The sequence below is a fragment of the Palaemon carinicauda genome, chromosome 30, assembly GCF_036898095.1.
Source record: "Palaemon carinicauda isolate YSFRI2023 chromosome 30, ASM3689809v2, whole genome shotgun sequence".
Classification (NCBI taxonomy): Eukaryota; Metazoa; Arthropoda; class Malacostraca; order Decapoda; family Palaemonidae; genus Palaemon; species Palaemon carinicauda.
In genome coordinates, this window is record NC_090754.1 from 29868558 (window position 1) to 29881345 (window position 12788).

At 53.3% G+C, this 12788-nt stretch overlaps 2 protein-coding genes across 2 annotated transcripts in view; one reads left to right on the forward strand and one right to left on the reverse strand.

Annotated features, from left to right (window-relative positions):
- Nucleotides 1-12788, forward strand: part of LOC137623699 (2-hydroxy-3-oxopropionate reductase-like) — a 107959-nt gene that overhangs the window by 30841 nt on the left and 64330 nt on the right. The gene's annotated exons all lie outside the window — the stretch shown is intronic.
- The window catches only part of LOC137622967 (uncharacterized), a 36455-nt gene that overhangs the window by 3824 nt on the left and 19843 nt on the right, over nt 1-12788 (reverse strand). Inside the window, exon 5 of the mRNA XM_068353568.1 lies at nt 4854-4988. Within this exon, the coding sequence (XP_068209669.1) occupies nt 4854-4988 (135 nt within the window). The remainder of the gene's footprint in view (nt 1-4853; nt 4989-12788) is intronic.

The following is a 12788-nucleotide window of genomic DNA, read 5'->3' on the forward strand; positions in this document are numbered from 1 at the left end:
CATCCACGCCACGGTGTTCCCCTTTAGCAGACTTGCGAAGTGTAGGCACGCCTTCTGGACTACTTCCAACTCCAGGACATTGTGTGGAGTTGCCTCTCCCCTTCCAACCAGGTCTCTTGTGCCGTTTCGTCGAGGGGAAGGGCTCCCCATCTCTGGTTGGAGGCGTCTGTGAACAGTAGTAACTCGGGAGGGCCGGTCCCGAAGGACGTCCCCTTGAGTGAGTTCGACTGGCAATGCCACCATTCTAGGGAGGGTCTCGTGTCTGGAATGACTGGGATTAGCACCTGCTGCGAACCCGTCTGTCACCAGAGGTTCCTGAGATTCCATTGGACGGAACTGAGCCTTACCCTCCCTTGGGGAACTAGGTTCTCCAGAGAGACCAGGTGACCTATCAGCCTCTGCCCGTCTTCCGCCCTCCTGGGGTGTTCTGACAGGAACGGCTGACTAATGAGCTTGAGGTTTCATATCTTATTCTCCGAAGGGAAAAATTCTCCCCGAAAAAAGTCTAATGTTATTCCCCAGTAGTTCATTCCGGTGGAAGGGGATAGATTTGGCTACTTCGGGTTGATTCAGTTCCCCAGATCCTTGCAAAACTGGAGGAGACTTCTCCCTTGTCCCTCCAAGAGGACCTTTGAGGCGGGAAGAAGCCACCAGCCGTCCAGGTATCTGATAAGGCGTATGCCTCGTTCGTGCGCCCCCACTGCGACAGCCGTGGGGACTCTCACGAACACTTTGGGCGTTGTTGACAGACCAAAGAAAAAGGGGGTCCTGAATTGCAGGAACTGGGAACCCTATTTCACCCGGAGGAACTTCCGACCCGAGGTGTGGACCGGAATCTGGAAGTATGCGTCCTTGGGGTCGATGGTATCCTACAATCTTTCTCCCTCAAGGACACCCGGACTGAATTCTGCGTGTCCATTTAGAAGTCCGTCATCTTGACGAACCTGTTGAGAGCTGACAGATCTATAACCGGTCTCCACCCCCCGGTCGCTTTTTCTGCCAGGAATAGGCGACTGTAGACACCTGGCCCTGGGAGAAGAACTTCTTCCATGGTACCCTTCTCTAGCATGGACGACACCTCCTCTTGAAGGGCGGTCCTCTTTAACGGGTCTTTGGGATCTAGCCATTCTATCCGGTTGGCCGGAAAAAGCGTGGGTGGTTCCGTTAGGAATGGAAGTCCGTAGCCCTTCTTTAGTAAGGACACTGTCCAAGGTTCCGCTCCTTGAGCCCTCCATGCTTGCCAATGACGCCTGAGTCATCCTCCAACCCGAGGGTTGAGTGGGGATAGGGGGCCTCCCACTCTTATCTTCTTCTAGAGGGGCGGCCTGACCTGTCTCCCCTAGAGGCGGGGTAACCCGACCTGAGGGAGCTAGAGGGCGCTGGAGCTCCCCTGCGGAGGGGCTGAGGCGTTGCGGACCAGGAGGAAGAGGGGGGCTTCTCTACTCGTAGTGCTGGTAGATGCTTGGGGTGTCGCGGCACTATCCGAGACAGATCTCTTATAGGGTGGTCTCCTAGGAGTCGTAGGTCTGGGGACGTTAGTCTCCTTCTATTTCAAGACCTTCTCCATTATGGTTTCTAGTTCCTTCCGAGGAAACAGAGACTCTCCCCCCAAGGGAAAGCTGCGAATGGGTCGCGTCTCCCTGTCTGGTGCCTTCCAAGACACTTTCGCCAGAACAGTGTCTCGCTTCCAGAACACCCAGTTAGCTGTTAGTATGAGAGACTGATATGTCAATAACCTAAGGGTTGAAGGCCTTGCTGGACAGGGTCCTCGGGGTCAAAGGAGGCTTGTACACCTCCCAAAGAGTAAGCCCACCAGTCCAGCCAAGAGGGGACGTTTACCAAGTCCCTCGACATTTTCTCCATCATGGAGGCTCCTGCTGGCGAGAACCAGACTGGGGCTGGAGAGGCTCTACTGTCTGAAAACGCCTTGACTAAGGATGTCCTGCTGACCCCCCCTTAAAGGTTGGGGGACCCCGGCAGTGTTGGCCACTACCTTGCCGACATAATCCTGCTCTAGGACTAGACCTCGGGTTAGAGGAAGTGCTAGGGACGTCTTAGGTTGTAAGGAGTCTGCATGATCCTCAAAAAGGCTTGACTTCCCGGAAACTACATCCGTAGTTGCAGGTTCCGGTACCTGTGGTGTCTTCTGCAAAGGCTAACCACTCTCCTATAGACGGAGTCCTCCGTCAGGGAGCGCTCTTCTCCGTCAGCCGAGGACCTGGATTTCATCTGCGGGGACGTCCGCACCAGGGGCCTGGGTTACCGCAAGCAATGTTGGTTCAGCGGGGACTCCCGTCGGCCCAAGGCTCTGGGTGCCGAGGATGCGGTTCCCGTGGGCTGACCCGACAGCGGGAACCGTTCCTTCTGACCCGAAGGCCGCACCAGCCGGGCTGGTTCGGCCAGGCCGCCCGACCAGAAGCGCGTTTCCCCCGCTGGGCGGGGTTAACCGGAGGCTTCGGGGACTTACGCTTACCTGTAGAGTCCTTCCTACCGCTTGATCTCGAGGCGCCGGGTCACCGGGCACTCCCCGGCCGCTTCGGTTCTGGAATACCAGGCACTCCCTTGCGGTGGTACCGGTTTCCCCGGCGGGGAGCTCCGCACCAGGTTCGGGGTCAGAACCGGCAACGCCGTACCGTCGAGGACTACTGTTCGTGTATTCTCTCCGGGGGACGCGGACGCGGATCCTCGTGGGCTGACCCAACGGAGGGAACCGTTCCTTTCAAGTCCGAGGGCCGAACCAGCTGTGCTGATTCGGCCAGGCTGCCCGTAAAGAAGCCCGGTTACACCTGCGGGCGGGCTGGGGGACGCGGACGCGGATCCCCGTGGGCTGACCCGACGGAGGGAACCGTTCCTTTTAAGTCCGAGGGCCGAACCAGCTGTGCTGATTCGGCCAGGCTGCCCGTAAAGAAGCCCGGTTACACCTGCGGGCGGGCTGGGGGACGCGGACGCGGATCCCCGTGGGCTGACCCGACGGAGGGAACCGTTCCTTTTAAGTCCGAGGGCCGAACCAGCTGTGCTGATTCGGCCAGGCTGCCCGTAAAGAAGCTCGGTTACACCCGTTGGCGGGGTGAACCGGAGGCTTCGCGGTCTTACGCCTGCCTGAAGAGGCCTTCTCGCATTTCTCCCTGCGAGGGTTATATCTGCGTCTGGAGGATGGCCTTCGTGGTGAGAAAAAACCCAGGGTTGTCGGTCCGGGGAACGCTGCAAGACAGACCTGGGAGGCTCCTTCTCGGCGAGGCCCTCGGCTGCAGAAGAGACTGAAAAATACGATAAGAGACTGGAGAAGAATTAGAGACATTTTCCCCCACATGGGGTCATCAGAGGAGACGTGGCCTGCTTGCACCAGGACTCCGTCTCCCCACACACTCTCGAAAGTAGTACTTACCTCGAACTACTTCTTAAGAGTTATCTTCTTCAAAATAAACCAACCTCGTCTCCTACTCTGGGTAGGAGAGGGTGGTAGGGAAGCTCTGTCAGGCGGGACGCCCGGCGCTAGTCTTCTTAGGCGAACCCTTCGTCGCCTACTTCCTCTTGGTGCTATACCGCACCCACTCAAACTCTTGGAGAAGAGCAATGGGCACTTCCCCGCAACTGACTTACCTCGTCCCCTACTCTGGGTAGGGGAAGATGGCTGTCTAAGAATCTCTATTCGACGAGGCATCGGGAATTAAGTTGGCGAGGAGAGGCTCGTCTTCCTATGAGCCTCTTGGATGTATTCTTCCTTTTAGTGCTGAAGTGCACTCACTGCACTACGTTCCAGGACCAGTAGTCCTGACACGTGGTTGAAGAGGAACATAAGCTGCCCCTACACGGCAACACCGAGGATAAGGGGAGGAAGAATGATTTATTGTAAAAAAGTTTTCCTTTCAGCTATTAATTCCTTGAAGAAAATCAAGGAATACTGTTCCATAACGCACACAACGCACGACACAAGCACTAAGGAAATGAATTAAACACCGGGTAAGGACACGGTTGAAAAGTGAATGCACAGGAACACTTGGGAAGTTCACATGCGAAAAAATACAAGTGGGACACGTGGGAACACTAAATGCGCACAAAGGATCGAGTATAAGAGACTGAGAGTGAGGTGGTTGAACACCTCACGACCAAGGACTGAATGGGGAGAATGGCCCAGAGAAGCAGTGACCTGCCCTAATCCTGCCCTCGGGGCGCATTCTGTGGCGGCGGGGGTAGGCCTGTATGGAGAACGGGGTGGGGGATATCGGCGCCAAAAATCTTGGTCGAGAAAGAGGTCACCAAGTGACTCTCCAAGAAAGTAATTCTCGGTAAGTATTTGTGTTGGAACAAAAAAAAAAAACAGAGAGAGAGAGAGAGAGAGAGAGAGAGAGAGAGAGAGAGAGAGAGAGAGAGAGAGAGAGAGAGGAGAGAGAGAGAGAGAGAGAGAGAGAGAGAGAGAGAGAGAGAGAGAGAGAGAGAGAGAGAGAGAGAGAGAGAGAGAGAGGAGAGAGAGAGAGAGAGAGAGAGAGAGAGAGAGAGAGGAGAGAGAGAGGAGAGAGAGAGAGAGAGAGGAGACGAGAGAGAGAGAGAGAGAGAGAGAGAGAGAGAGAGAGAGAGAGAGAGAGAGAGTGAGAACCATAATCAGAGCCCACCAATTTCAGCAAGAGGTCATGGCACCTACAAGGCAGTGTCATCACTTGCTTAGTAGGAGAACTAAAGTTTGAGAAATTTCATAACAATAACATCTACCCAACCTCAACAGCTCTCAAGGAAAGTAAAAAGTAGCATCAGTTAAACACATATGCAGACTCATCAAGTATCAGAATACTGTATATACTTTCTTAAATGATGTAATGACAAATATTACCTGTATAAATGTACTTATGAATCCTTACCTACTGAGAACAATATCCTTAATTATGCACATTGTTGACTCACAGAAATTATTTGTATGTTGCCCTTGTAACAATGTACCAGCTCGAAAAGCTATAGCCCAGTCTTCCTTCCTTTCAACCAAGGATGCCACATAACTGAAAGTTAAGAAAATATGCTCATTAAAATGACAAATTCGAAGATAATTTGTATTTTTCCTAACCATACAAACCTTAGCTATTTACAAAGGGTATTACTTTTAGCGTAGCTGAAATGGCGAGCCATTAGAATTTAACGAGGGTGTATTACCCCCGTGCTAGTTAGCGGGGGGGTAGGGGAGTGGTAGCTAGCTACCCCTCCTCCCCCTCACACACAGGTGAATACTCACTTTCACTTAGAGGTAGGACTTGTCTTGGGGGACAGGGCTGGCGGGCAAATATGTGTAAATAGCTAAGGTTTGTATGGTTAGGAAAAATACAAATTATCTTCGAATTTGTCATTTGTTCCGTAACCGAAATACAAACCACGCTATTTACAAAGGGTGACTTATCCCTTAGGAAGGTGGAAAGTCCCCAGCCTTACTGGCTTTGGCTTTACCAGGGGACTCAGAATCCGAGTGACGTCGCACTCGAGAAAAGGAGTCCCTGCACCTCACAAGTTCCTTGCTCGCAAGGGAACCATGTGGCCTACGTAAGCTTGTGTGTGAAGGAAGAAGTGTGACTCGTCCTAGGCAGTTGACCTGGAGTTCCAGAAGGAACTCTGGGTTAGGACGTTCCCAATACCACCTCGTCAGGGTATGGGGGACGCGACAGTATTGACTCAATACTCGGAACACAAGGAAGCATGGTTTACCTGCAGAGGTTCGAGTCAGCTATGCAGAGACCAGGATGCTGCTTCCCCGTAGAGGGACGATGAAGAAAGAAGTAAGGGCCAGACATACTTCTTTCGTTCATGCAGACTAAAACCTGATAACAATGCCCTCAACCTTCTGCTACCTGTCCAAAAGGGAGCCTGAGGTTAGACCAGCTGTTGTGTAGCCACCACAGAGCGATAGAAAACGTATCGAGACTCCTGTGGGTCACGCCCTGCAGGAAGCGGGCTGCGAAGGTCATCAGACGCTTCCAGACTCCAGCTTGTAGCACCTGCGTCACAGAGTAGTATTACTCGAAGGCGAGGGACGTTGCAATGTATCCAACATCGTGCTGTAGGGCGACGTGACGGGGGAGGGTCTGAAGACAGGACGAGATGAATGTCCTTGAGTCCGGGCTGAAGAGGTATACTGGTGACTCTCCCCCCATGTCCTCCTTGTGTTCCCAAATCGGCTGCAACTGAGGACAAACTGCAGCTGTTCCCAGCGCTAACCTCTCGACTCCTTACTGGCAAGAAAGAGAAGGTCTTGGGACATCAGACACAGAATGGAGACTCGAAATCTTGAATGAATCGGACCGAAGGGCCGGGACCCTCAGATTCTGAGTCTAGCCAACAACTCAGGAGCGAGCCTGAATGTTGCCTTCCCCTCTTCCTTAGAAAGAGGGGAGTAGTAAGAGACCAAGAAGATTGCTTACACACTGGCCGTGGCCAGAGTGAGCAGAAGACCCAAGGCGGAATACAATCCGAGGCCTGTCGTAAAAGGGTCTTGCGAAGATCTCTTAAAGGACTAAAAGTCCGAGCCATGCTCCAAGTTGGAGGACTTCCTCCGACTAGGGCAGGGATGATCGTAGCTTCGCATGAGCGAGGATAGATCCAGCGGACAGGAAAAAGTTATTCCTTTAAACCTGAAGGTCAGGGAAAGGCTGAGCGACAGGCTTCATTGCCGAGAGCGGAAAGGAGTTTCCTCCCGCCGAAAGGCAATAAGAACGTTATTGCTGGAGAAGAGGCCTCAAGGGAAGAGGTATATCTCCCACGGCACCAACCACCTTAGACTCTTCACTTTGCCTGGGAGACCCCTGTGGATGACTATCGCAGATGACGCGACCTCCGTACCGCGACTGTAGCGGGTTGTCTCTTCTAGAGGAGGAAGCGTAGTGTCTCCAGGCATGAAGCCGAAGCGACGTCCCGGTTCGGGAGAGATGTCGCAGTGTGGTTGCTTGAGTAGTCTGTGCCGTGGGAGAAGCTCTCCCGGGAGATCCGTCAGGGGAAGCAGAGGGTCCAGAAACCGTTCTGCGCATAGTCCCAGTGGAGCTCTCCCATTGAAAGGTTGACAGACAACCTGGTCTTGTTGAGGCCCATTGTCCGCAGACAAAAAGGAGGGAAGACGCAGGCGTCGAAGTTGTCCCACCATCACCGGAATGCATCTTGCCAGTGTCTCGGGGTCTGAGACTGGGGGGAAGACTAGCGGAAGCTTGAGGTTCCAAGCTGTCGCGATCAGGTCCCCCAGACCAGCACTTGCTGGTTACCCAAGGTCAGACCCCTAGGTACACTCTCTCTATGAGGCTCTGCTCGGATAGTCTGAGAGAAACATTCTCCTGCCTGGAATGAGAGAGCCGATGGTGGTATTGAGAGAATCTCAATCATCCCGGTATCTCTACTGCAAGATGTGAAGGTGTGAAAATGCGTCCCCTGCTGGTTAGAATGAAGTCGACGCGTAACGGGGAGACTCGGCAGTAGCTGTAGGATCTGAAGAGGGGCCAGACTAAGGCCCCTAAGCCTGCCTGAATGATGGAGAGGTATCCTTCAGGTCTTGACCATAGGCCTGGACCGGAACATGCCCCCCCCCCTTTCCTTTGACGAGTCCGAGAACCGCATCAAGAATGTGGGGAAAGGACGAGAATATCCACTACCATCAAGAGGCTCCATAGGTCAACACCCATTGCAGGTCTAATAGTTCCGCTGGTCCCATAGGGCCAGGGAGTCCGGTTAAACATTGCCTGAAGCCACCGGAACTTGGATCGCCCCACATGGAACTTATCCTGAGGCGACCGTTCGGACTATAGACGGGTCAATGAGGAAAGAAGAACTAGGAAACGTTTCAAGGTAGGGCTGAAAGCTTCTGCTTGACTGAGAACAGGTACTGCGACTCTCCTCAGTCTTGCCACAGTCAACCGAAAGGAAGGCTCGGAGGATGTGGTAACAGAATCTGGCGTCCCCAGGTGGTCACCCATCCAAGTACCGACGTTGCTTAACCTCGCTGGATGGACGAAAAGCGGGGTTTCCAATGTGGTAAGGCGGTTGACTCAATATCATGGCCAGATACTCCAGATGTTGAGGCAGAGGAAGAGAAGGCTCCAAGCAAAATACCATGAGCCCACACTCATGGTAAGCATCCGGAAGCTTGTCCCGGCGCTGAAGAAGGTCGAAACCCGAGCCTACAGGAGTTGACCAGCCCTCCAAACAGCAGAGGAGGCGGAAGCCTGCCCCTGAGCGGCCAAGAGGAAGGCAGGGAGAGTTCTCTGGGGAAACAAACCTGCTATGCCACGGCGGGATAGCCACACTGCATCATAAGCAGGAATACTTGCAGTCTAGGCTGAATTCGACGAGCACCCTGGAAGATGGATGGAATGGAAACTGAAAGTACCCGTTCTTCCGATCCAGGGTTTTTAAGGAGTCCTGTCGCCTCGTTACCAGTCTGATCGATTCTGCTGGCCGAAGTTTGTTCGACAAACTTGATCGGGGCTGAGAGGTCGACTATGGACATCCCCTCTCAGATCCTTCCTTACAAGAAAGGATCGACTGAGGGGGCCGGGGGTGAAGCTGTCGATGATCCTAAGGAAGACCTTCGCCTAAGGTATGGATCATTCTGCCCAACCGGGCAACTCTGCTGACGCTATGGCATAGAGGTTCAGAGACACTGAATTCGCTGAAAGAGACGGCAGGCGCGATATCCTTGGCTATTCACAGAGAATATGCGGGAATGGGCATCGGGAAGCTGTCATTCGGATGAGTAACCTTAAGCATCCTCCCAGCGAAAAACCTGCAATCCTAGAGTTCGTGAACTCCTTTTAGGACTATGCCCCCCCGGGGGAGTCTCCCGTGCCATCTGTTCCTGACAGGAGAAAACTGCAATTGGACACCTTGTCCCAGTTGTCTTAGCCGATAACTTAGGCCGACGTGGTTGAAAGAAAAGGCGCTGGAGCCCTGCAGAGTCTGGAAGAAAGCGCCTTGGAGGAGTGAAACCGGAAGTCGATTTACTCCGCACAGCAGCTGTCTAAGTCTCTGTCCTTGGGCACAAACAAACTCTTCTCAAGGATGGAAGGGTGTCTGAGGTCGTCGACCTCCCCAGATGAGACACCCGAAGGAAGCCCTCAGTCAGCGCGTCCAGATGGTACAACATCGAGCTTGTCCGCAAGTTAGATACTTAACGACGAAAGGCCAAGGTGCCTGAGCTCGAGAGGAGGAAAGTACCCTTGATCTTCCTGTAGCTTCCTTGAACCAAACCTCGGGCCGTAACCGAGGAGGGAAAGAACCTGGTAAGCTCCCAGAGGAAGAGGTAAGCAGTCACCCCTTGTCCGATGGAAAAATCTCGAACGGAAAGCCCCCCCCGCCAAAAATCCTTCCAGGGAATGACGGGGAAGGGCTAACCCAGGTTCAGGAATAGAGGAGTGTTGCTCAGATCTCCCTTAAGTTTCTCCTATTCTGCAAGTGCCATGCTCTGTGTTTACGGGGTGAGACAGTGTTCTGGAAATACGCTCCAGAAGAACTCGCCAGGCTGGTCATGCTGCAAAAACCCCATTGGGAATCGTGGTCGCAATTGCCCTGGAGCTTGCGCGACGGGAATTCCTGGTGGTCAGCGGGCGATAACCCATAGACGAGCAATGGATACTGCAAGAAATAAGCCGACATTTGTGCGAAGAAACACTGTAGGTTCGCATGACGGAACACCATCCGTCTGCGCGATGGAAAAAACCGTTTGTTCGCGCGTGGGCGAACATTGGAGAGCATGAGCGTAGACGTGCAGGCACGTGGGCGAGTGGTCGCGCGGTTGCACGGGCGAGCGGTCGCGCGGGCGAGCGGGCGCGCGGTCGCGCAGGCGAGAGGTCGCGCGGGCGCGCAGGCGAGCGGTCGTGAGGGTGGGCAGGTGGATGAGAGCGAGTCCGAGGCGGCGAACGCAAGCATTAGCGCGATGGCGAGGAAACGCGCTGCCGCGTGGGCGAGGAGGACTGCTGGCGATATGGATCAACAAGCGATCGGTGGTGAGCTGGTGAGCGCTAACACGCAGGTTGGCGATGGCGCGTTGTGATATGCCAACGCGATGGTCGAGCAGTATGCGCAGGTGAGCGATCGTGCGATGGCGAGCAGTATGCGAAGGTGAGCGATCGCGCAGTGATCAGCATGCGCAGGGTCGCGCGATGGTGATCAGTATGCGCAGGGTCGCGTGATGGTGATCAGCATGCCAGGGTCGCGCAATGGCGATCAGCATGAGCAGGTTGGCGGTCGCGCGATGGCGAACAGCATCTGCAGGTGGGCGATCGCGTGATGGCGAACAGCATACGCAGTTGAGGGTCGCGCGATGGTGATCAGCATGCGCAGGGTTGAGCGATGGTGATCAGCATCCGCAGGTGTGCGGTCGCGCGATGGCGATCAGCATCCGCAGTTGAGGGTCGTGCGATGGCGATCAGCATCCGCAGTTGAGGGTTGCGCGATGGCGATCAGCATCCGCAGGTGAGGGTCGCGCGATGGCGATCAGCATCCGCAGTTGAGGGTCGCGCGATGGCGATCAGCATCCGCAGTTGAGGGTCGCGCGATGGCGATCAGCACCCGCAGTTGAGGGTTGTGCGATGGCGATCAGCATCCGTAGTTGAGGGTCGCGCGATGGCGATCAGCATCCGCAGTTGAGGGTCGCGCGATGGCGATCAGCATGCGCAGGTGAGCTAGTAGCTGGCGAACCATGTTCCTTCAGAAGTGTTGGAGAACGTTGGCGTGCCGGCTGTAACACACGTGGGCGATCCGGAGATCGCTGGCGAGCTGATGATCGCTGGCGGGCTGATGATCGCTGACGAGCTGATGATCGCTGGCGAGCTGATGATCGCTGACGAGCTGATGATCGCTGACGAGCAGAAGGCTACGCGTGGAAGCCTGCGCAAAGAAGAAGAGTCCTTGACCCCGACCTGAACCGAAGTTCTAGATCGCGAGGGCGAACGTGGGCGCACAGGGCGCGTAACAGGAACCAACAGGAACCGCAGGGAAGATCATCTTGAAAGCGCTGACGAACAGGAGAGCGCTGATGAGCAGAAGGGCGCGCAGGGAAACCCTGACACACAAGGGAAGAACCCCCGTGGGGGCAACCCTTTGCCCCGAAGGGATCGTTGTACGCCGGGAGACTGATGTCCGTCGGAAGACCGCTGTCCGTCGGAAGACGAGATCAGACTGCTGTCCATCTGCACCAAGGCGGAAGATCGAGAAAAAGGAGTTGTAGGCTGCAAACGGAGATCCAAAAGGCGCCTCAAGCACCCTTATAGGGAGATGAGAGGCCCTTACGACGAGGCGGACGGTGGGCCTTACGGCGAGGGAGGCCAACAGCAACAGAAGAAACCTCCGAAGAGGAGTCTCTATGAGTGTACTCTCTTGCGAACGAAAGAGAAACACTTTGTGGAAGAGACTGGTCAGCCAGTGACCTAAAAGGAGCAATCCTCCGAAGAGGAGCTCCTGCAGTTGCCCAGCCCCTTGAGCGAAACTGCAGGTGCGACCGCTCAGCACCAAGAGCATAGTCGCACGAAAAAAAGGGCAAGAGAAGAACCCCCCAAAAGGGGAAAAACTCAAGCCTGGACAGGAAAAACTTCCCTCGGAAGGAATTTATCTGCCAAAGGAGGCAAGCCTCCTGACTGTTCTAAAATGAACTGGAGAGCTGTCCGTCGACACGGGAGTACTACCAGTAGAAGGAGACACGCCCCTGACGAAAATACAAGGGGGGAGGCAGCAACAGCCGAATCCCCAGGACTCCACCAGACAGCTCACACCGTTGCTATATTACAGAAACGAACTAGATCGGTAACTGTAAAAAAAAAAAAAAAAATAAAACAAATAATATTAGTACATACACATTCATTCCCCCGGGAAGGCTCCGAAGAGGAATCCCGAGGGAAAGGAACAAGAATTACACAACAGGCACGTGCCCTCACAACCACTTACACTCGCGGAAGGAGAGCTGTAACCAAAACAGAATTATAACAATTATAATTATGTAACTATGTAATTATGTAATTTAAAAATGAATGAACACTAAAGAAAGAACGAAAACCCCGAAAGGAATCGTACTACAACTGAAAAACAAAAAACAACTACAATTAGATTCATAACTAATTGATACAAACGTACGGCGTAGCAACCCCCCACACGGAAAGGAAGCTAGGCTACAAGGGCGTAGTAACACGTAGTAAAAGGGGGAACGACCTCAAGAGAGAGAGAGAGAGAAAGACATAAGTCAAACTCGATCGCCACCCATAAAATACGCCGTGGTGGCCTAACTGCCGAGGCCTCCACGTAGATATCGTACACTACACACACACACATCTGAAAAGGAAACTTACTTATTTCTATACTCAAATATATATACAAACATGAAAACATGTTTACATATATATTGAGTAAATGAAAAGTAAGCGATTAAGTAAAGACAAAACAGACAATGGCTGCCAAGCGAGGACCAAGACAGAGACGTCTGTCACAGTCCGAGCCAAAAGTTAAAGTGAGTATTCACCTGTGTGTGAGGGGGAGGAGGGGTAGCTAGCTACCACTCCCCTAACCCCCCGCTAACTAGCACGGGGTAATACACCCTCGTTAAATTCTAATGGCTCGCCATTTCAGCTACGCTAAAAGTAATACCCTTTGTAAATAGCGTGGTTTGTATTTCGGTTACGGAACAAACAAGATTTAGATATGCCAAAAGGAAATTAAAATGGTGAATTAAACAGCAGGACATACAACATTTCAATTTGAAAAGTAAACTTAGTGATAGAATCAATTTTCTTTTCAATTCGGTTCAACTCTTCACCTAAAAGGATCAAAGACCTTGGATTTCATAC